The 24,198-nt window shown below is 37.9% G+C and overlaps 2 protein-coding genes across 2 annotated transcripts in view; one reads left to right on the forward strand and one right to left on the reverse strand.

The window, feature by feature from the left end:
• Window positions 1–2,344, reverse strand: part of gpx8 (glutathione peroxidase 8 (putative)) — a 12,811-nt gene extending 10,467 nt beyond the window's left edge. The window contains exons 1-2 of the mRNA XM_061906145.1: window positions 2,066–2,344; window positions 1,671–1,932 (exon numbers count right to left, since the gene is read on the reverse strand). Of these exons, the coding sequence (XP_061762129.1) occupies window positions 1,671–1,932; window positions 2,066–2,272 (469 nt within the window). The 5' untranslated portion in view covers window positions 2,273–2,344. The remainder of the gene's footprint in view (window positions 1–1,670; window positions 1,933–2,065) is intronic.
• A 4,707-nt stretch (window positions 2,345–7,051) lies between these two features.
• Window positions 7,052–22,231, forward strand: LOC133556906 (cell division cycle protein 20 homolog). The gene is made up of 12 exons (XM_061907257.1): window positions 7,052–7,175; window positions 11,216–11,381; window positions 11,640–11,816; window positions 12,090–12,265; window positions 12,447–12,598; window positions 12,685–12,858; window positions 15,352–15,610; window positions 15,676–15,772; window positions 17,275–17,521; window positions 17,574–17,699; window positions 17,773–17,896; window positions 21,860–22,231. Exons 1-12 carry the CDS (start codon window positions 7,052–7,054, stop codon window positions 21,955–21,957), a joined length of 1,920 nt encoding a protein of 639 aa, XP_061763241.1. The 3' UTR covers window positions 21,958–22,231.
• The last annotated feature ends 1,967 nt before the right edge of the window (window positions 22,232–24,198 follow it).

Raw genomic sequence — 24,198 nt, forward strand, 5'->3', positions numbered from 1 at the left:
ACCTGTTCCCAATTGGCCTGCACACCTGTGTGAAGTTCCAAATAAATGTTTGATGACAATTTCTCAACTTTATCAGTATTTATTGCCACCTTTCCTAACTTCTTTGTCACGAGTTGCTGGTATCAATTTCTAAAGTTAATGATTGTTTGCAAAAACACAAATGTTTATCAGTTTGAACATCAAATATGTTGTTTTTGTAGTATATTCAGCTGAATATGGGTTGAAAATTATTTGCAAATCATTGTATTCCTTTTATATTTACATTTAACGCAGTTTCCCAACTCATATGGAAACGGGATTTGTATACACACACACATTCCATATTTTTCAGACTATAAGGCGCAGGTAAATTTTCTCAAAATTTGACAGCGTGCCTTTTAACCCGGTGTGCCTAATGTACGGATTAATTCTGGCCGTGCTTACCGACCTTGAAGCAATTTAATTTGGTACATGGTGTTATGGTAAGTCTGACCAGTAGATAGCAGCCACACATAAGAGATACATGTAGACTGCAGGATGACACCTGTTTAATTGAGGTCAGCGAATTATCTATAGACCTTTACCCAAAGTGATTTGTGGGCAGATCTGCCATTGTTGTCTGTGTGGTAGTAAATAAACTCGTTCTTTTTCTCTATCCTCTTGTTGTGGGGCATTCATCCTCCATTGTTGCCATTTCTAATATAAACTAGCATACAATTGTACATTACATCTGTCAGTAGACTCGCTAAGGAGGTGTTAAAAACTACCGGTGCAACAAAAATGACGGGGAGAGGACGCTGTGGAAGTGGAGCCACGTGAATTAGACTGTGGACAATATGTTAGAAGCCTTTTCATTAGTCAGAAATAAATTTGCAACAAAAATATTTCCAACCAAAAATATTTGTGACCCCTCACCCCCAAAAATTTGCAACCGAAATGTATTGCTTATTTATAAAAAAAAATAAAATAAAATAAAAATTATATATATATATATATATATATATATATATATATATATATATATATATATATATATATATATATATATATATATATATATATATATATATATATATATATATACACACACATGTTTAATTTCAGATCATTTTTGGTTTGTACATCTTTTTGGGTTGCAAATCCATTTTTTTTGTTTGCAAATCTTTATTTTGGTTTGGTTGCATAAAAAGACACATTTCTCTCCATAACCTATCTCTCTTAATAAGATATCATATATTAGTCTTTAAACCGATTTCTTCAGACGAGTTCACCATAAAAGCAACACTATTAAAAGTAAAATTAATTAGGGTTGTCAAAATAACAAGTTAACTCATGTTATTAATCACGCAAAAATATTGCAATAATCATGCAATATTAATCGCACAATTTTTTTAACTGCACAGGACTTTAGATAAAACTGTTTAGAATAAGTTTGGTGAAAATAAATTCAAGTCAAACACTATAAAAAAGTTCCTGTATATACAATTGCATTATGTCCAAATATGAGGTAATTTTTAAGTTAATTTAAATTATGCAAGCGGGTAACAACCTACGCTTATTCACGATTAATCCAAATGAAAACTCAGGCACTAATCAGATTTAAAAATAATTATTATTTGACAGCACTAAAAATAACACTAACACAATAATCAAAACACAGCCATTTCCATGGTGCTTTCAAGTGCTCCTACCTGTCAGGAATGTGAAGGCCGGTTCCGCCTCAGAGCCCATTATTTTAATTTTGCCAAAGAAGGGGAACGTCACACCGTATGTGGACTTAGCCAAGGCCTCGATTTCCCGGCTAGTTCCGGGCTCGGTGTCGCCAAACTGTCCACAAGGGAAGGCCAGGACGTTGAAGTGAGACGTTCCCAGCTCCCTGTGGAGCTCCTGAAGTGACCTGTACGCAGTCTCAGTCTGCTCGCTGTGACTCGCCACGTTTACAACCAGAGAAGCCTGCATGGAGGGAAACTCTTTAGCATCACTCTTAAATGCATATTTCATATTTATTCTATTTAACAATGCTTGAAGCAAACGCAAGTAAATGTTTGCTCGGACGTCGCAACGCCACTTGATGATGTGGACTTACTTTTCCTCGGTACTTCGCCAGAGAGACAGTCCTGCCTTTGGTGTCCTTCACCTCGAAGGAATAAAAGTCATTCGGTTTTCGGGGCTTGACCAGTTGTGTTTGTAGTAAGAACAAGCAGCCCACGCCGACCGTCATGCTCAGCAGAACCGTCAACTTCTTCACTTTGGGTCCGGAGGACTTGGCAGGGTAGCCCCCTAAGGCCTCCATCTTGGAGGGGGAAAATACCAATCCGAGGGGTAAGGGTGAGTTAAACTAGGGAGAAAACACCGGAACCTGTGTGCCAGCCACTCTCCAAAATAAGACTACAACCGGAAGCGTGTTGTATGTTAATCAATTGCACTATTGTATTTCATAAATGTAAATTATTTTAAACCTTTACCTTTGACCCAGACCACACAGAAATATAAGCTTATTTAAAAGTGCTGTAAATATATATATTATTTTGTACCCACTCTAAACAAATAGATAATTTGTTATTCTTATTATCCTCAGTGTGATCAAGGTTGAGCTGGAGCCTATCCCAGATGACTTTTGGTCGCCAGCAGAGCCAAAAATTGCACTCAAGCAAAAGTACTGTTACTTTAGAGCAGTGCTTCTTAATTATTTTTTTGTTACGCCTCCCCGATGAAGATGAAAACATTTTGTGCCCGCCTCACTCTCCGCCCTGACTATAAATAGTATTGTTTGTTTCTAAAATTGCTAAAAGTACTCCTCTGCATAACACTAATTATTATCATTAAAGAAAAGAAAAAAAGGACATACATCAACTAACTTATTAACATTGTTATTAGTCTGTAAAAGAAAGGATATAAAACGCATCGATTTACCTGACATTTCAAAAACATATTTAAATATGTTAACTGACATGCAATAACTCTGTGCTAAAATAAATACATTCTATGTAAATTAATAATTAATAATAGTATATACAGTATGTTTCTTAAACTGTCAATACAATTTGAGTGCATATGAATATAGGCTCCAGCACCACCCGCGACCCCAAAAGGGACAAGCGGTAGAACATGGATGGATGAATATGGAGCTTCACTACTTTAGTCATAATTTTTGCGCTTAAGCGCTTAAGAAACTCCAGACTTCTTCTGTTTGTTTAATATTGTCATTACTGCCATCAATGGTGGAAAGGTATATTACAACTGAGTACCTGCTGCTGCCCGTAAGGACAACAGCTGAGAAACATATATTTCTTGACGGCCCTCAAGGGGGCGCTCGCCCAACAATGGGTTAAGTAACACTAAACTTAAGATACATGATAATAAATGGTATTTTCAGTAAAACATTTTTTGGTGCGAAGGACAAATGTGTCGGTATTTGCATAGGTTTTTTTTTTTTTCTAATGTTGTGCCATATTTTAAGCTTTTTTTTTTAGGAACGGAGATTATTATTTTAATGTTGAAATAAAAAAAAAAGGGAATGGTGCAAAATGCCCCCAGAGACTTAAATGGCAAGTAGGCTACTGTAATTGCAGTAATTAGTTAGTGGTATATTTACATACCCCGTTTCCATATGAGTTGGGAAATTGTTTTAGATGTAAATATAAACGGAATACAATGATTTGCAAATCCTTTTCAACCCATATTCAATTGAATACACTACAAAGGCAAGATATTTGATGTTCGAACTCATAAACTTTATTTTTTTTTGCAAATAATAATTCACTTAGAATTTATTGGCTGCAACACGTGCCAAAGTAGTTGGGAAAGGGCATGTTCACCACTGTGTTACATCACATTTTCTTTTAACATCACTAAATAAACATTTGGGAACTGTGGAAACTAATTGTTGAAGCTTTGAAAGTGGAATTATTTACCATTCTTGCTTGATTTACAGCTTAAGTTGTTCAACAGTCTTGTTGTCGTATTTTACGCTTCATAATGCGCCACACATTTTCAATGGGAGACAGGTCTGGACTGCAGGCGGGCCAGGAAAGTACCCGCACTCTTTTACTACGAAGCCACGCTGTTGTAACACATGGCTTGGCATTGTTTTGCTGAAATTAGCAGGGGCATCCATGATAACGTTGCTTGGATGACAACATATGTTGCTCCAAAACCTGTATGGACCGTTCAGCATTATTGTTGCCTTCACAGATGTGTAAGTTACCCATGCCTTGGGCTCTAATACATCCCCATACCATCACAGAATTGCTGGCTTTTGAACTTTGCGCCTATAACAATCCGGATGGTTATTTTCCTCTTTGTTCCGGAGGACACCACGTCCACAGTTTCCAAATATAATTTGAAATGTGGACTCGTCAGACCACAGAACACTTTTCCACTTTGCATCAGTTCATCTTAGATGAGCTCAGGCCCAGCGAAGCCGGCGGCGTTCCTCGGTGTTGTTGATAAATGGCTTTCGCTTTTCATAGTAGAGTTTTAACTAGCACTTACAGATGTAGCGACCAACTGTAGTTACTGACAATGGTTTTATAAAGTGTTCCTGAGCCCATGTGGTGATATCCTTTACACACTGATGTTGGTTTTTGATGCAGTACCGCCTGAGGAATCAAAGGTCCGTAATATCATCGCTTACGTGCAGTGATTTCTCCAGATTCTCTGAACCTTTTGATGATTTTACGGACCGTAGATGGTAAAATCCCTAAATTCCTTGCAAGAGCTCGTTGAGAAATGTTGTTCTAAAACTGTTTGACAATTTGCTTACAAATTGGTGACCCTAGCCCCATCCTTGTTTGTGAATTACTTAGCATTTCATGGAAGGTACTTTTATACCCAATCATTGCACCCACCTGTTCCCAATTAGCCTGCACACCTGTGTGAAGTTCCAAATAAATGTTTGATGAGAATTTCTCAACTTTATCAGTATTTATTGCCACCTTTCCTAACTTCTTTGTCACATGTTGCTGGTATCAATTTCTAAAGTTAATGATTGTTTGCAAAAACACAAATGTTTAATCAGTTTGAACATCAAATATGTTGTCTTTGTAGCAGGAGCGTCGCCAGACAGATTTCACTGGGGCACGTGCCCCACTGTTGATCTGCAGTGCCCCAGTAAAACTTTCACCAATAAAAAAAAAAACGCTTCAGAGTTTTAAGTCTACATAACATAGACAACAGCGCACATACTACTTAGTATGGTAATTGATTGCTACTGTATTCACTCCACGTAACGATGAGCACATGGCTAATTAATATGGTAATTTATTCACGTGTGGATCGAGACTTCAGTTGAGAGAAAGAGGGAGGGAGAGAGGGGATGAGAATCACTGCGTGAGGTAGGTGACGTTCGCCAACAACAATTTGTTAATTACATTATTTTGATTTTGATTTGACTCAAACTGTAACTCCTAGATGGATTTAAAAAAGTTATTCGCCCGCAGCAGAGAAGAAGCAGAGGAATGAGAGATGTAAGTGAAGTCCTAGCTAGCTAGGCAACATCATTGTCTTAAGTTGATGCTAAGTTAGCTAACGTTCTTCCTTGTATCAAGACAAACATATTCATTTGCTGTACGAGCTGTCGGGGAAATTTCCAATGAACATGAAACATAATGTTGGTTATTGTCTGCTGGTTCTGCATCAATGATGACTTGGAGTAAGCATGTGTGAGTTGAGTGCTTCTCAAATGGTTTATCTTCAGGAAGAAAAAATGTTTTCCATATCATCAAGTCGTGAGCCAAATTTTTAAATCATTCAAGTTTATTTCACAGAAAAATAGCACAGTAGACTTGTCTTGTTAATCGGTGTGACTTTGACTAAAATAATCTTGTTTTGTCACCACAAAAATGGCTACAGCTAACGCATCTGGTTTTGTTTCCTGAAAAAATAGTAACATTTCAGTATTTGTTTTCAGAAAGATAGCTGAAAATATCAGGTTTTGTTGCCCCATTTAGATTTGAAAAAATATATTCCCATGTCTGTCCTGAGTCCTCCTCCAACTTGTTAGTCGGTTTGCGTTTTGCTAAAATACTCACTAATAGTCACTAGAAAAATGGCTAAAATTATCTGGTTTTGTTGCCACAATTAGATTTTTTTCGCCCTAAACTTTTTATTTTTTTTTCATGCACACATCTGACTGCGACTCACTGAAAATGACACACAATCCACTTTTATGTCACGACCCAGCAGTTGGGAACCACTGGTCAACTGTATAACAGTTACTGTAATATTTTAATGTCTGTCCAGAGTGATTGACCACTTTGCAAAAATGAAAACGAGACGTTACAGTTTACTTCTCAGAAAATGATTCCCTGAACAGACACACAACAGTTGTTAATTTTTTCTACTACTGTGACTTTGTTGTTTTATGTATATTTTCTAGTTTTGTGTATCTGAAATAGGACTAGCTACATTGCCATAAATGGAAATTAAATAATATAAAGGAACCCAGAGATGTAGGGGTGCTTTATCTTTTGTTTTACTTTTGTAGATGTTATATTTGCAGATGATTACTGCAATAAATATTTCAAAAAGATCCATTGCTCTTCCTTTTTGCTTTTACCAGTAGCAGTTTAGAAGTCTGAAGTAAAAAAGTGCACAAGTAGGTCAAATGCATTAGTTAATTTCAGGTGGTTAATCAAAGATCCATACAACATAATCTGATATGATTTCATAGTTTAAAGCACTATTTATGTATTTTTTATGATAAATAAGTGCTAAAAATGTTTTTGCTTGCGCGCTTTGCACGCTCACATGAATTATTTGTGCCCCAGGTGTGCCCCAGTACAGTATTAGGTCTAGTGACGCCCCTGCTTTGTAGTATATTCAGCTGAATATGGGTTGAAAATTATTTGCAAATCATTGTATTCCGTTTATATTTACATCTATCACAATTTCCCAACTCATATGGAAACGGGGTTTGTATATTTGTGTGTTTTTATGAGTTTGACATCATGCAAACAAAATGTTTTGCTTTGGGATATTATGGACTCACTTGAGTGTGTTTATTGTATGCATGTTGAATTTTTTACTGCGTGAAAATGAGGCATGTGTGACGCCATACCAACGCTTTCGGATGCAGCTCATCCACAAACACAGCTGCCAGAGTCCTGCTGCAAGTACACCTTTCACCACTGGGCGTCGCTGTAAGCCCAACTTTGAGTTTGACGCGGTCTGCCAAAGACTGGAGCTGGACTCTCCCACCAGAGACTAGAGCAGAAGGTAGTGTATTTATTTTGTTTCTTTGGACGTTATTGATTATCAAGAAAATATTTAATCAACAATTAGACCCTTGGTATAAAATGTATCCCTCACATCAACTGTGTGGGTCCACTTCCAGTATTTACCTCTAATATGTTTGTAGTTGTGATAGTGATGAACACCACACTGTGATATTTGGGGTTCAACTGTCAGAGTTACTTGCTGCCTCATGGCCTGCCTGTTCCCCGTGGCAACAAGCATGCGCCCCCTCGTACGCACACGCCCAACACACACTGTGTGTAGCCGTGTAGGCACAGCCTGTGTCTGCCTCACTTCTCATCTGCTGCATTGTTTTAATCAGGAAACATGGCATTTCCACGATTTTGACCATGAAATTATCAAAATATACAGAAACCACGCCAAAATCACAGAAAGCATAAACCAAAAGATAAATATTAAAACTTATTTTATTTTCTTACTTAGTTTTGGAACATCTCATGGTTTAGCCACCTGGTGACAGGTGAGGCACTGCCTCACTTGCCTCCCCTGACAGCACGTCACTTATATATATACATATATATATATATATATATATATATATATATATATATATATATATATATATATATATATATATATATGTATATATATATATATGTGTGTGTGTGTATATATATATATATATATATATATATATATATACACACACACATATATGTATGTATATATTTATATATATATGTAAGTGTATGTGTCAATATATATATGTGTATATATATATGTATATATATATGTGTGTGTGTATATATATATATATATATATATATATATATATATATATATATATATATATATATATATATAAAGTACATGAGTGTGTGTGTGTGTGTGTATATGTATGTGTGTGTATAATATATACAAACCCCGTTTCCATATGAGTTGGGAAATTGTGTTAAATGTAGATATAATGATTTGCAAATCCTTTTCAACCCATATTCAATTGAATGCACTACAGAGAAAAGATATTTGATGTCCAAACTCATAAACTTTATTTTTTTTTTGCAAATAATAATTAACTTAGAATTTCATGGCTGCAAGACTTGCCAAAGTAGTTGGGAAAGGGCATGTTCACCACTGTGTTACATCACCTTTTCTTTTAACAACACTCAATAAACGTTTGGGAACTGAGGAAACTAATTGTTGAAGCTTTGAAAGTGGAATTCTTTCTCATTCTTGTTTTATGTAGAGCTTTAGTCGTTCAACAGTCCGGGGTCTAGGCTGTCATATTTTACGCTTAATAATGTGCCACATATTTTCGATGGGACACAGGGCTGGACTGCAGGCGGGCCAGGAAAGTAAACGCACTCTTTTACTGCGAAACCACGCTGTGGGCTGGACTGCAGGCGGGCCAGGAAAGTAAACGCACTCTTTTACTGCGAAACCACGCTGTTGTAACACGTGGCTTGGCATTGTCTTGCTGAAATAAGCAGGGGCGTCCATGATAATGTTGCTTGGAGGACAACATATGTTGCTACAAAACCTGTATGTGTAAGTTAAGATGTGTAAGTTACCCATGCCTTGGGCATTAATGCACCCCCATACCATCACAGATGCTGGCTTTTGAACTTTGCGCCTATAACAATCCGGATTGTTATTTTCCTCTTTGTTCCGGAAGACACCACATCCACAATTTCCAAATATAATTTGAAATGTGGACTTTTCAGACCACAGAACACTTTTCCACTTTGCATCGGTCCATCTTGGATGAGCTCGGGCCCATTGAAGCCATCGGCGTTCCTTGTTGTTGTTGATAAATGGGTTTTGTTTTGCATAGCAGAGTTTTAACTTGCACTTACAGATGTTGCAATCACTTGCAGTTACTGACAGTGGTTTTATGAAGTGTTCCCGAGCCCATGTGGTAATATCCTTTACACACTGATGTTGGTTTTTCATGCAGTACCGCCTGAGGGGTCAAAGGTCCGTATATCATCACTTACGTGCAGTGATTTCTCCAGATTCTCTGAACCTTTTGATGATTTTACGGACCGTAGATGGTAAATTCCCTAAATTCCTTGCAATAGCTCGTTGAGAAATGTTGTTCTAAAACTGTTTGACAATTTGCTTACAAATTGTTGACCCTCGCCCCATCCTTGTTTGTGAATTACTTAGCATTTCATGGAAGCTGCTTTTATACCCAATCATGGCACCCACCTGTTCCCAATTAGCCTGCACACCTGTGGGATGTTCCAAATAAGTGTTTGATGAGCATTTCTCAACTTTATCAGCATTTATTGCCACCTTTCCCAACTTCTTTGTCACGTGTTGCTGGCATCAAATTCTAAAGTTAATGATTATTTGCAAAAAAAAAAATGTTTATCAGTTTGAACATCAAATATGTTGTCTTTGTAGCATATTCAACTGAATATGGGTTGAAAAGGATTTTCAAATCATTGTATTCTGTTCATATTTACGTCTAACACAATTTCCCAACTCATATGGAAACGGGGTTTGTATGTTTATACTTTTTTTTTTTTTACTTTGCAGGAATGGATTTGGGATGTTCATGAAGATAAACAGTCAACTGGTATTTACACATTTCTAAAACACGCAATAATTAAAGACTTTACTCGACTAATAACATACACATACATTTTTTTCCCGCAGATCATGCAGAAAGTCAAATTGATCCTAAGCCATTTTGTGTTCTGAACACGTCTTTGACGAGTGCACAAGGAAAGTCAGCACTAAGGTTGACCGCGCCATCCCTGGTAAACGACTACTGTAAGAATATACCTGTGCTGCTAAGCCAACGAGTCAGTCTTTCCAACAGGACTGTAATCTATTTGTGGCTGTGGGAGACAGTTAGGGTTGTGAGGTTAATTACTTTATCGTGTAATTTGCACAATTGAACAGCCCACAGCACGACCCACTGCTCGTCAACAAGAGTGTTTTTTGTGTTCCTTTCAAAAATCGAGAGATAAAGCTTTTAAAAAAAAAACATATAGCGATAAAGTTGCTAAGTTGGCAACAATGATCCCTTCCTGCTTTTTCCTCTTATTCTCTGGTAGACCAGATTGTGATACAATACAGATATTGTAGCCTTTTGTATTGATCAATACTCATATTAATTAGACACAATATCAGCACAAATCATAATACACACTTTTATTATTTTGTCTTGTGGAATGTTAGAAAAAGTTTGATCAAGTGATATTACTCAGAGAACAGTGGTAGGTATACAAAAAAACTAACTTTGTGACAGACGTATGCTATCTTTAAATTGAAGCGGAGTGGTAATTTGTTTTTTTTGCCAAAACCTAGGGGCCACAGTTGAGACTTTGTACTTGTAAGTAATATACGATTTAATTATTTTATACTTTGACAATTGCTGTGTTTTAGACTGCAATATTGTTCAATGAAGGACTCTAGCTTGTGTGCTATTATGTGCTTAGCTGTTGTGCAGCTGCTCGCTCCGAGTAGCCAATACCCTAACATGTTTACTAGGGCCGCCGTAAATCTTTGAGCACCACAAGATTCAATTCGATTCAATTCTTGGGGGTAGCAATTCGATTCGGAATCGATTCTCAATTCGAAACGATTCTCGATTTATTATCAATACTTTTTTAATAACATCGGGTGACAGTTCTATGATTAACTACATTCTTCCATAAAATAGACAAACAGCTGTGATATTATTTTTTATATTACTTAATAAAAAACTGGTTTTGTTTAACAAAATGCTACCCAAACATTTAATCAGGTCAAATACAAATAAGGCAACGAGAGAATTATCCAACTTCTCTTTTTAAGTAAAATCTGTAATTTGGATATGGGCATCTACATCAACAATAAAAAAAAAGTGTGTGTGTGTGTGAATATATATATATATATATATATATATATATATATATATATATATATATATATATATATATATATATATATATATATATATATATATATATATATATATATATATATATATATATATATATATATATATATATGCGCATATCTTTTAGCTTCTTCCTTGTACCAGAACCCATCACCACACTGGTCAAGAACTACTTCCAAGACCTGCAGCTGTGCTTCACAACAGCCAACTTCACTACAACATGGCAGCACTTGGAAGTAGGCATCATGGCAGGCTGCACAGTCTCATCCTTGATTTTCACAATGGCCATGGAAGTCATGAGGGCCTTAAGGTGGGTGGTGGGTGGTGGGTGGAGAACAAACCAGGGCTGGGCTCCGTCTTCCACCTATCAGTGCATACATGGGTGACATGACAACACTAACCACTACTGCAGCATGCATTAAGCGCCTACTTGGAAAGCTCCACTACTGCAGCATGCATTAAGCGCCTACTTGGAAAGCTGCAGGAGACCATCGAGTGGGCCCGAATGAAATTCAAGCCTAGCAAATCTCGAAGCATCTCCATAATCAAGGGAGTGCTGAGACTCAAGGTTCTGCATCGGCGAAAACCCAATTCCAACAATGTCTCAGCAGCCTGTCAAAAGCCTGGGCAGATGGTACAACGCAAGCCTCAAGGACAAACATCAAGTAGAACAACTAAGGCAAGAGATCGCAAAGAGCCTGGATAACATCGACAAAACTCTATTGCCAGGGAAACTGAAGTTTCGGTGCCCAAAATTTGGACTCCTCCCATGGACAATGTGGCCACTCACTGTGTATGAAGTCCCAGTAACCACTGTGGAGAAGATGGAGCGAACCATCACTTCATATGCAAAAAAGTGGCTTGGCATTCCACAATGTCTATGTAACATTGGCCTCTATGGCAAAAGGATCCTGGAGTTACCTCTCACTAGTCTAACTGAGTAATACAAGTGTTCCAAAGTTAGACTCCAGATGACACTGAAGGACTCCAGAGACAAGACCTGTTGCACCGCCCCTAGTACCTGGGCGGAGGTGGACATCATCCGATGCGGTGCAGCAAGCTACAGCAGCCCTGAGGCACAAAGATATCTTGGGAAAGGTCCAACAGGGAAGAGCAGGCTTTGGCGTGACTGCAAGAGAACCATCCTGGAAAAATGCTACAACATCAGAGCGGAGGACGCTGGTGGTGGAGGAGGTGCGTCGCCAGGAATGCGAAGGCTGTCCCTCTCGCCAAACAGGGGCAATGGATGCAGTGGGAAGGAGTGGAGATGAGAAAGATAAGCTGGAAGGAGCTATGGCAGATGGAAGCAAGTAAAATCAGCTTTATCATCAGAGCAACGTATGATGTGCTCCCATCACCAAAAAATCTCCATCAGTGGTACGGCGAGGATCCAATCTGTGCCCTCTGCCCAACCCCAGCAACCCTCAGACACATCATGACAGGATGCAAGACGAGCCTCACGCAGGGGAGATACACCTGGCGGCACAACCAGGTCCTCAAGAGCTTGGCATCAGCCCTGGAGAGCATGCATACATAGCCCGCGACTAGAAGATGCAGGCAGACATCAGCAAGCAGCTAGTTTTCCCACCTGAGATTGCTTTAACCAACATCAGGCCAGACTTGGTGCTCTGGTCCCCTTCGGTGAAGACTGCTTAATCATAGAGCTTACAGTCCAATGGGAGAACTCTGTGGAGGAGGCCTACGAACGCAAGAAGCTGCGCTACTCAGAGCTAGCGGAAGAAGCGATGCAGCGTTGCTGGAACACCAAATCCCAGCTGAAGTGGGATGCAGAGGATTTGTGGCGTCGTCTACCATCAGACTGGTGAGGGAACTCGGCAGCCACGGTCAGGCTCTGCAGCGAACCATCAGAGCAGCCTCAGAGGCAGCTGAAAGAAGCAGCCAGTGGTTTTGGCTCAAGCGGAAAGACCCCAGTTGGGCCCCGAAAACAGCAGTGTAACAGGGTGAATTTCAGGAACAGTTGAGCACGGGACACAAACTGAGGACAGATCCTCCTTCGGCGGGCCACCTTTGCGGAGGGTGTATAGTGTTTGAAGGCCGAAACACCCAATAATGCAAGGGCACACTACTGAAGATGTGTTGCCTGTCCAATTGTCCTGGAATTTAACCCTGACCAAGTCTCATATCCCACACAACTCACAAGAACACCCCTGCCCCCACGCCCCCATGTTGTCTGTCTACCACTCTCAACAACAAGGACATCTCGAGTGAGTACTCATCACATTTGGTACAAGGGACTTTTTCCACATCTCGACCTGTGTTTTTTGATTACACACACACACACACACACACACACACACATATATACTGTATATATATACACACACATACATATATATATATACACTGTATATGTATGTGTATATATATATGTATGTATGTATTTATATATATATATATATATATATATATATGATAAAATCAAAAATGTTTACCATTTGTAAATGACTAAAATAGAAGAAAAGAGCAATCTTGTGTGCTTATTGGAGGACATCTAGATGTTACCTGGCTGCCCAGCTTAGTACAATGTAAACATGCTGCAGGACTGCTTGTATCATTCAGAGCTAACGTAGGAGAATTTTGATGCAGGCCGACATCATCCAGTACTTGTTTTTATTGAAGCTACACAGTATCAATATCGGATGGGAACACCCCTACTTTAAATGTAATTCTCTCCTTCCAAGTTATCAGGATTATGTGTTTTAGCAAACCACCTACCAGAAAACATTTTGTATTTTTTCATTTTCCAGTTTTTATGTTTTAAGTTCATGTAAAAAGGGGCATTAAACCATAAAACAGGTATTAAAAAACATAATAAAGCGTATATAGGCTTTTCATTAAAAGTGCTGAAAAAAAATCTATATTTATTCATTCTAAACTGATTCATAATTTTCAAGAATAGATTAAAAAATGTGTTTTACTTAATCATTGCATTTATTTTTTTAAGATTACTTTTTCAAACTTTAAAGGCCTACTGAAACCCACTACAACCGACCACGCAGTCTGATAGTTTATACATCAATGATTAAATATTAACATTGCAACACATGCCAATACGGCCTTTTTAGTTTACTAAATTGCAATTTTGTATTTCCCGCGAAGTGTCGTGTTGAAAACGTCGCAGTATGATGACGCATATGATGACGCGTGCGTTTGACGTCACCGGTTGTAGCAGACATTATTTTGCAGCCTGATCCAAGCTATAAGTAGTCTGCTTTAATCGCATAATTACACAGTATTCTGGACATCTGTGTTGCTGAATCTTTTGCAATTTGTTCAATTATAAAGTAGAAAGATGGAGGTGGGAAGCTTTTAGCCTTTAGCCACAAAAACACAGCCGGTGTTTCCTTTTTTAAAATTCCCGAAGATGAAGCTTTACTATGGATCAGAGCGGTCAAGCAAACATGGATACCGACTACATGTCAGTTTTGGTGAGAAAATTGTGGTAATAAGTCGCCTCTTACCGGAGACATCAGCGGAGCTTCCGTTCTGCTGCAGCTGCCGTGACTTCCCTCAGAGACTCTGGCGTCAACACACCCGTGGCCACACCCCTCCGACTTTCAATTACTATTTAATCTCACTAAAACACTAGCAACACAATAGCAGATAAGGGATTTTGCAGAATTATCCTAGTAAATGTGTCTAGAAACATCTGAATCGCTCCCTTTGCAATCGCCTTTTTTTTTTTTGTAGTCCTTCACTCTAAATTTCCTCATCCACAAATCTTTCATCCTCGCTCAAATTAATGGGGAAATTGTCGCTTTCTCTATCCAAATAGCTCTAGCTGCTGCTGGCTATGGTTGTAAACAATGTGAGGAGCCCTACAACCCGTGATGTCATGCGCACATCGTCCGCTACTTCCGGTAAAGGCAAGGCTTTTTTATTAGCGACCAAAAGTTGCGAACTTTCAGCAAAAATATGACAATATCGCGAAATGATCATGTATGACACATAGAATGGACCTGCTATCCCCGTTTGAATAAGAAAATCTCATTTAAGTAGGCCTTAACCTGTGACGTTTTTGATGCGAATACATTAAACATCAGCAGCCAAGAGGAGTTTTTGTAACCTGAACTTGTTTTAAAAAGGTTTCATAACCATTTTCATATCAAATAACTGCAAACAGATATCATCTGATAATTTGCTGATATCGGACCGATAGAGTTACTTATATATGATCAGGACACCCCATCGTCAATACCATACTTACATGTACCTAACAAACTGACAGTAAACAGACTGACAGTTACCAACCTTGTTAGCCCACTACATGCCTCCCGTCACTTCCTGTTTCTTCCCTTGCAGACACAAATCTTCTTGACTGCAGCTGTAATGGCCTCGTCGCCTTAGCTCTGGACTCTTCCGTTCACATTTGGAATTCAGAAACCCGCTATCTGCTAGGACGCTTAGACCCACTTACCGAACCAGGCCGAGACCGCCGCCAGACCGTCTCGTGTTTGTGTTGGAGCCAATATGGCCGTGTTCTCTCTATTGGCACCAGGCGAGGGGAAGTTCAGGTACACACCTGGGGTTGCCGTTGGACGCGTCATGGTGGATGAATCAGTATTGTCTTCCTCTGACACCTTAGTTGTGGGACGTTGAACAAAGACAGAAGGTGAGCACTCTGCTCTCGCACTTGTCCGTTGTCCGAGCGCTCTCGTGGAAACAGCAGCTTCTCAGCAGGTAAAATAACAACAAAGCCTTTCCCGGAAATATTTATTGTGGTAACTGCGAGAAGTCATTTGATAGTAACTGCGACATTGTAGAATGATGGAAAATTTGAATATTTCACCGTTATTGTGACAAAAATTATCACAGTTATCATTACTATCACCATATTGTGCTTAAAAAGCTAGCGATATAGCGCTATGTTTATTAAAGTGCGGTTTTCATATAAAATGGTAAAACTAACCATCAGGAGTAGGTTCACCCGATGCTTCGATAAGTAAAGAACCGATTCCATGGATTCAAATCCCTTTTTGAGAACCGGTTCCTGTTATCGAAGCCACTATACCGTATTTTCGCAACCATAGGGCGCACAGTATTAAAATGCGCCATGTCAGTTACGAGTGCTATTTCTGTATTTAATGCATAAATAAGGCGCACCCCTAATATATATATATTTGGGGTGTGGGAAAAAATCGATTCGAATATGAATCGAAAAAAATCTATATATTATCGAATCGTGACCCCAAGAATCGATATTGAATCGAATCGTGGGACACCCAAAGATTCGCAGCCCTAATACATATACATATATATATATATATATATATATATATATATATATATATATATATATATATATATATATATATATATATAAATATATATATATATATATATATACAGTGTATATATATATGTATATACATACATACAGTATATGTGTATATATACACATATATGTATATATACACATATCACGGATCGACCCCAGGACTTTCATATTGTGAGGCACATGCACTAACCCCTTTTTGACCATGCTGCCCCATATATACACTATATTGCCAAAAGCCACCTGCTTTGACTTACATATGAACTTGAAGTGCCATCCCATTCCTAACCCATAGGGTTCAATATGATGTCGGTCCACCTTTTGCAGCTAATACAGCTTCAGCACTTCTGAGAAGGCTGTCCACAAGGTTGCGGAGTGTGTTTATAGGAATGTTCGACCATTCTTCCAAAAGGGCATACACTGATGTTGGTCAAGAAGGCCTGGCTCTCAGTCTCCGTTCTAATTCATCTCAAAGGTGTTCTATCAGGTTCTGGTCAGGACTTTTTGCAGGCCAGTCAAGTTCATCCACACCAGACTGTCATCCATGTCTTTATGGACCTTGCTTTGTGCATTGTTACACAGTCATGTTGGAAGAGGAAGGGGCCCGCGCCAAACTGTTCCCACAACGTTGGGAGCATGGAATTGTCCAAAGTGTTTTGGTATCCTGGAGCAACCAAAGTTCTTTTTACTGGGACAAAGGGGCCAAGCCCAACTCCTGAAAAACAACACCACACCATAATTCCTCCTCCACCAGATTTCACACAAAAAAGTGCAGTCCGAAATGTACCGTTCTCTGGACAACCTCCAAACCCAGACTTGTCCATCAGATTGCCAGATAGAAAAGCAAGATTCATCACTCCAGAGAAGGTGTCTTCACTGCCCTATTTGTGTTTTTATGCTTTGGCAGTGGCTCGGCCCTGGGAAACATCCATCATCATGACCCCCGGGCTCCAGCTCCTCCAGTGGGCTCTGTCGTCCAGCAGGGGGGCGTGTGCAGCCTTCAGTGGTCACCGGGTGACGAGTGGCTGGCGAGTGGGTCTCCTGATGGCCTCTTGCATGTTTGGGATGACATCATGGGCCTCGCAGGGTCACATCAGACAGTCGCCACAATGCAGCAACCAAGCGCTGTCAAGATGACGGCGTCCATCAAAACAGTGTACAGGAGGATCAGTGTGTAATGTCGTAAAATATTGCGTTAATTCTCAGGCAATGGGATGGTGTCCATGGCAGAGAAAGATGATCGCCACAGGTGGAGGATGGAAAGACGGGAAGCTTCGGATTTGGGACACGGAGTCAGCGACTTGTGTGACTTCTGTGGACAGCAACTCCCAGGTGCTCTAAAGTTGACACAAGCACTGAGCCCTGTGAGAGAATAGACTTTAGTGTGTTGTGACTCCGACTTCAGATATGCTGTCTTTGCTGGACGGAGGCCACCAGATGCCTGTTCACGGGGCACGGCCGCCCCCTTCACAGTGCCATCTGCTGGGAGTGGGACTTATCTTCACTTAGGACAAGATGCCATCTAGCTGGTAAAAATCAAGACATATTTGTTTGATTCTCAGAAGTAAACTTGCACGCTTTCTTACCCAAAGGGATATAGTATTTTCCCTTAAAAAGCCCCCCAAAATAATTTAAAATACAGATAATAAAAAAATATGTTTTAGCTTTATTATTTTAAAATGTACTCCTTTTTTTTTTGCACTTTTAGTCTCCTAAAATTAGATGTATCTTGTTTGGATTTGTAAAAATATTTTAAAAATTGTTGGTCGAATAAAAGAATAATGTATAGAACACTGCAAATAGTAATCCACAGAACAATTAAAGAGACAATATAAACACAACACAAAAAGGACAAACAAACGTATAATAACATTAGTATCAATTATAATAATAACAATATCAAAAACATCAATAACAGTGAATAAATATATTAAACAACAACAAAAAAAACACTAAATGGTCCTTAATGTGTGAATGGTGTCTGTCTATCTGTGTTGGCCCTGCGATGTGGTGGCCACTTGTCCAGGGTGTACTCCGTCTTCTGCCCGAATGCAGCTGAGATGGGCTGCAGCACCCCCCCGCGACCCCATAGGGACAAGCGGTAGAAAATGGATGGATGGAACAACAAACAAACAAACACTGTAGTTATTTTTTATTATCGTTACGCTAGTAAAAAAAAGTTTAAAAAAATGTTGTACCGTGTTTAAAATTTGCTTTTCTTTCGTAATATTCAGACTTATTGTGAAAAAAAAAATCTGTTTTCACATTTTTATAACTTTTGGATTTTTGTCATATGATAACTTTTGTCTTGTAAAATTATGATGTTTACCTTTGACTCTAATTTCAAATTGTAACTTGTAGTATTTCAACTTTATTAATGTGGAAAAAAAATGTTGCAATATGAAAAGTTTATTCTCACCTAAAACTGACTTGATTCTCTCCTAAATTATCATGTTTAGCAACTTTATACTCATAACATTCTTTATTTACCTGTTAAATTTACATTTACCCCCTGCAAAAATTAATTAACATTTTTGGGGAAATGTTTATATTTTTTTCTTCGGCATTCTTGTAAAACGACAAGATTTGACTGATGTTATTTGCAGCTTGCCAGTAATCCTCCTCGTATCAAACCACAACCAACACAGCAGGCACAAGACATTGAAACAACGTTGAGAACCTGTTGAATTAGGTCCTGACGTTGAGCAACTCAAACCTGACGTTGAAACAACGTGGTTTTTTGAAAAACGTTTAATCAATTTTGGGTTCTGACGTTGATTTGACCATTGAAATTTGGTCATTTCCAACCAATATTCTACAATATAAATAAAACATTCAAACATCCTTTTTTGACAACATTTAATCAATGTTGGGTTCTGATGTTGATTTTACCAATTTTGTCATTTCTCAAACAATACTCTACAACACTAAAGCAAGGTTTAAAAAACATGCTTTGTTGACCACGTTTAATAAATGTTGGGTTGGGACATTGATTTGACCACTGAAATTTGGTCATTTTCCAACAAATATTGTACAACACAAATACAACGTTGAAAACACATGCTTTTTTGTCAACGTTTAATCAATATTGGGTCTTGATGTTGATTTGACCATTGAAATTTGGTCATTTCTCAACCAATATTCTACAAACCCCGTTTCCATATGAGTTGGGAAATTGTGTTAGATGTAAATATAAACGGAATACAATAATTTGCAAATCATATTTAATCCATATTCAGTTGAGTATGCTACAAAGACAACATATTGGATGTTCAAACTGATAAACACTTTTTTTGTGTGCAAATAATCATTAACTTTAGAATTTGATGCCAGAAACACGTGACAAAGAAGTTGGTAAAGGTGGCAATAAATACTGATAAAATAGAGGAATGCTCATCAAATACTGATTTGGAACATCCCACAGGTGTGCAGGCTAATTGGGAACAGGTGGGTGCCATGATTGGGTATAAAAACAGCTTCCCAAAAAATGCTCAGTCTTTCACAAGAAAGGATGGGGCGAGGTACACCCCTTTGTCCACAACTGCATGAGCAAAGAGTCAAACAGTTTAAGAACAACATTTCTGAAATTGGAATTGCAAGAAATTTTGGGATTTCAACATCTACGGTCCATACTATCATCAAAAGGTTCAGAGAATCTGGAGAAATCACTCCACGTAAGCGGCATGGCCGGAAACAAACATTGAATGACCGTGACTTTCGGTCCCTCAGACGGCACTGTATCAAAAACAGACATCAATTTCTAAAGGATATCACCACATGGGCTCAGGAACACTTCAGAAAACCACTGTCACAAAATACAGTTGGTCGCTACATCTGTAAGTGCAAGTTAAAACTCTACTATGCAAAGCGAAAGCCCTTTATCAACAACATTCAGAAACGCCGCCGGCTCCTTTGGGCCCAAGATCATCTAAGATGGACTGATGCAAAGTGGAAAAGTGTTCTGTGGTCTGACGAATCCACATTTCAAATTGTTTTTGGAAGCTGTGGACATTTGTGTCCTCAGAAACAAAGAGTAAAAGAACCATCCGGATTGTTAAGGCGCAAAGTTCAAAAGCCAGCATCTGTGATGGTATGGGGGTGCATTAGTGCCCAAAGCATGGGTAACTTACACATCTGTGAAGGCACCATTATTGGTGAAAGGTACATACAGGTTTTGAAACAACATATGTTGTCATCCAAGCGCTGTCTTTTTCATGGACGCCCCTGCTTATTTCAGCAAGACAATGCCAAGTCACATTCAGCACATGTTACAACAGCGTGGCTTCGTAAAACAAGAGTGCCGGTACTTTCCTGGCCCGCCTGCAGTCCTGACCCGTTTCCCATCGAAAATGTGTGGCGCATTATGAAGCGTAAAATACGACAGCGGAGACCCCGGACTGTTGAACGACTGAAGCTCTACATAAAACAAGAATGGGAAAGAATTCCACTTTCAAATCTTCAACAATTAGTTTCCTCAGTTCCCAAATGTTTATTGAGTGTTGTTAAAAGAAAAGGTGATGTAACACACTGGTGAACATGCCCTTTCCCAACTACTTTGGCACGTGTTGCAGCCATGAAATTCTAAGTTAATTATTATTTGCAAAAAGAAATAAATAAAGTTTATGAGTTTGAACATCAAATATCTTGTCTTTTGTAGTACATTCAACTGAATATGGGTTGAAAAGGATTTGCAAATCATTGTATTCCGTTTGTATCTAAAACAATTTCCCAACTCATACGGAAACGGGGTTTGTACAACACACATACAACGTTGAAACAACAAGAGTTCTGACAACGTTTAATCAATGTCTGGTTTTGACGTTGACTTGAAATTTGAAATTGAAATTTGGTAATTTCCCAACAAATATTTTACAACACAAATACAATGTTGAAACAAAATGCTTTTTTAAAAAACGTTTAATCAATGTTGGGTTTTGACGTTGATTTGACCATTGAAATTTGGTCTTTTCTCAACCAATATTCTACAACACAAATACAACGTTGAAACAACATGGTTTTTGACTACGTTTATTCAATGTCGGGATCTGATGTTGATTTGACCATTAAAATGTGGTAATTTCCCCATCAATATTCTACAACATAAGTACATGGTTGAAACAACATGCTTTTTGACATTTATTCAATGTCAGGTTGTGATGTTGATTTTACCATTGAATTTTGGTCTTTTCCCAACAAGCAACAAATATAAGTTTTTTGCAACGTTGTTTAGAAGTCAGTTTTAAAAACATCTATGTATAATCAACCTTGTATTAATGTCTTGTGCCTGCTTAACAGCTGCTGATGACCTCCTCATTAAAATATGTTCTTTCTTTTTGGGGGCCGACTTGCTCGCATCACCAAGGCTGCAGCAAACATTTAAGATAAGGTCGCATTTTTGTGTTGTGCCAAAGATACATGTAGATCACCTTGAACTGCTATCATTTAGCACGTGTTGTGCATGAAATGTCAAACATGAAATTTAATTTTGCCAGGTCATTCAAACCGTATCTTGCACGTGGCCTCAAACCCTGATGCTCGCCAGCTGTTTACTGTCGGGGCGGACCAATGCTTTTACGTCTGGGACATCTGATTTCCACCGTGTGGTCTCCACTTTGTGAGAGCGTCTCACTAAGACACACTTCCTGTTGCTTTTACTCAACTATCTGCATCATCTGAACTTGCAAAGCACTGTTTTTTCGTCTGAAGGTGACAGTACTGGTCGTCTTGCAGACATTGGAAAAAAAGTTACAATAAAAATGGTGCCATATTTAAATATTTTGTACTTATGTTTATTTTTTGTCCGTATTGTCTGTATATATCATTTTGACTCTTTAAAAATCCCAAATAAATTCCTAATTCTGCAACCAACTTGTATTTTATATTTAAATCATTGATGATGTACCCTGGAAAAAGAAGGGTTCCAAATAATCACTGAGGGCCTACACACCGTTATAGAGGGTCAAATTGGACAAAAATAACTGAATAAATACATATTTACATAATGACTCAAATGTGTCATTTATTAATTGTGTTTGGAATTGAAAACAAAAATGTGTTAAGTGTGTCCTTAATTTATTTGATGTAAAAATACATTTATTTTAATATTTCAATTATGTAATTGTTACTGTTTGATTTAATTCTGTCATTATTTTAAGATTCAAATAATTATTCCTATATTTAATGAAGTGTTTAATTAATTATGTTCTAATTTAATTAATTGCATCATTTATGATTAATTACCTATAATTGGAAATAAATTTATAGATGTGTTAATAAATGTGTCTATTGATTTAATGTAAAAGTACATTTAATTATTGTGACGTTGAACTATTATCTAATCACATTAATATATTATTGATTTCATGATTTGATTAATACATGATTCAGTTAATTATTCCAATATTTAATGAAGCATTTAATAATTTAATTTATTATTGATGTCATGATTAAATGATAAAATAATATATTTGATAATTTAATTGCTTCATAATTTGATTATATGAATGTTTAATCATGATTGAAATTACATATAAAGATGTGCTATTAAACATGTCAGTTAATTTAATGTAAAAATAAAATGTAGTTATTTAATATTTAATCTAATTATTGAATTATTGATTTAATTATTTCATGGTTTTGATTATTTTACGATTCAATTAATTACATCAATGAAGTGTTTATTTATTTAAATAATTATCAATGTCATAATTTCATATTGTTTTATGATTTAATTGATTATTTCATGATTTAAATTATTTTTAATTGAACTAGATTAGGGGCAGCACGGTGGGCCAGGGGTTAGTGCATCTGCCTCACAATAAGAAGGTCCTGAGCAGTCCAGGGTTCAATACCGGGCTCGGGATCTTTCTGTGTGGAGTTTGCATGTCCTCCCCGTGAATGCGTGGGTTCCCTCCAGGTACTCCGGCTTCCTCCCACTTCCAAATACATGCACCTGGGGATAGGTTGATTGGCAACACTAAATTGGCCCTAGTGTGTGAATGTGAGTGTGAATGTTGTCTGTCTATCTGGGATGGCCCTGCGATGAGGTAGCGACTTGTCCAGGGTGTACTCCGCCTTCCGCCCGTGATAGGCTCCAGCGAACCCGAAAGAGGGACAAGCGGTAGAAAAAGGATGGATGGAACTAGAATAGTTTTTTTTTTATTACATGTGCCATTAATTTATTTAATGTAAAAGTCAATTTAATATTAATGCATTTAGGTAATTATTTCAATATTCAATCAGGTATTTAATTATTTAGTTAAATATTGATTTAGTTATGTCATCCATCCATATTCTACCGCTTGTCACTTTTGGGGGGTCGCGGGAGTGCTGCAGTCTAGCTCAGCTGCATTCTGGCAGAAGGCGGTGTACACCCTGGACAAGTCGCCACCTCATTGTAGGGCCAACATAGATAGACAGGCAACATTCACACATATATTAGTTAATTATTTCATGGTTTATATGATCCTTTCACATTTTACATACCTATTTCTTGGTTCATTTAATTATTTTATGATTCTGTGTGCTGACTGTCACACGGTTCATGAAATAATTAAAGACATCATTTGAATAATAACTAAATAAAAATTTAATAAAGTATTTAATGCATTTTTACAATAAATACATTTCACATTTAAAACACATTTATTTAATCAATTTCTGACACATTAATGTTATTATTTCAAGATGTACAAACCCCGTTTCCATATGAGTTGGGAAATTGCGTTAGATGTGAATATAAATGGAATACAATGATTTGCAAATCATTTTCAACTCCTATTCAGTTGAATATGCTACAAAGACAACATATTTGATGTTCAAACTGAAAAAC

The sequence above is a fragment of the Nerophis ophidion genome, linkage group LG07 (genome assembly GCF_033978795.1).
Source record: "Nerophis ophidion isolate RoL-2023_Sa linkage group LG07, RoL_Noph_v1.0, whole genome shotgun sequence".
NCBI classification, from domain to species: domain Eukaryota; kingdom Metazoa; phylum Chordata; class Actinopteri; order Syngnathiformes; family Syngnathidae; genus Nerophis; species Nerophis ophidion.

Bases quoted from the DNA above. Each gene is read 5' to 3' on its own strand.
- LOC133556906 (XM_061907257.1), top strand. From the start codon at position 7,052: ATGCAGCTCATCCACAAACACAGCTGCCAGAGTCCTGCTGCAAGTACA. The intron at 12,859-15,351 runs GCAGAGGATTTG...CAACCTTGTTAG, and splicing joins AATCCCAGCTGAAGTGGGAT to CCCACTACATGCCTCCCGTC. The intron at 17,522-17,573 runs GTGTACAGGAGG...GTTAATTCTCAG, and splicing joins TGACGGCGTCCATCAAAACA to GCAATGGGATGGTGTCCATG.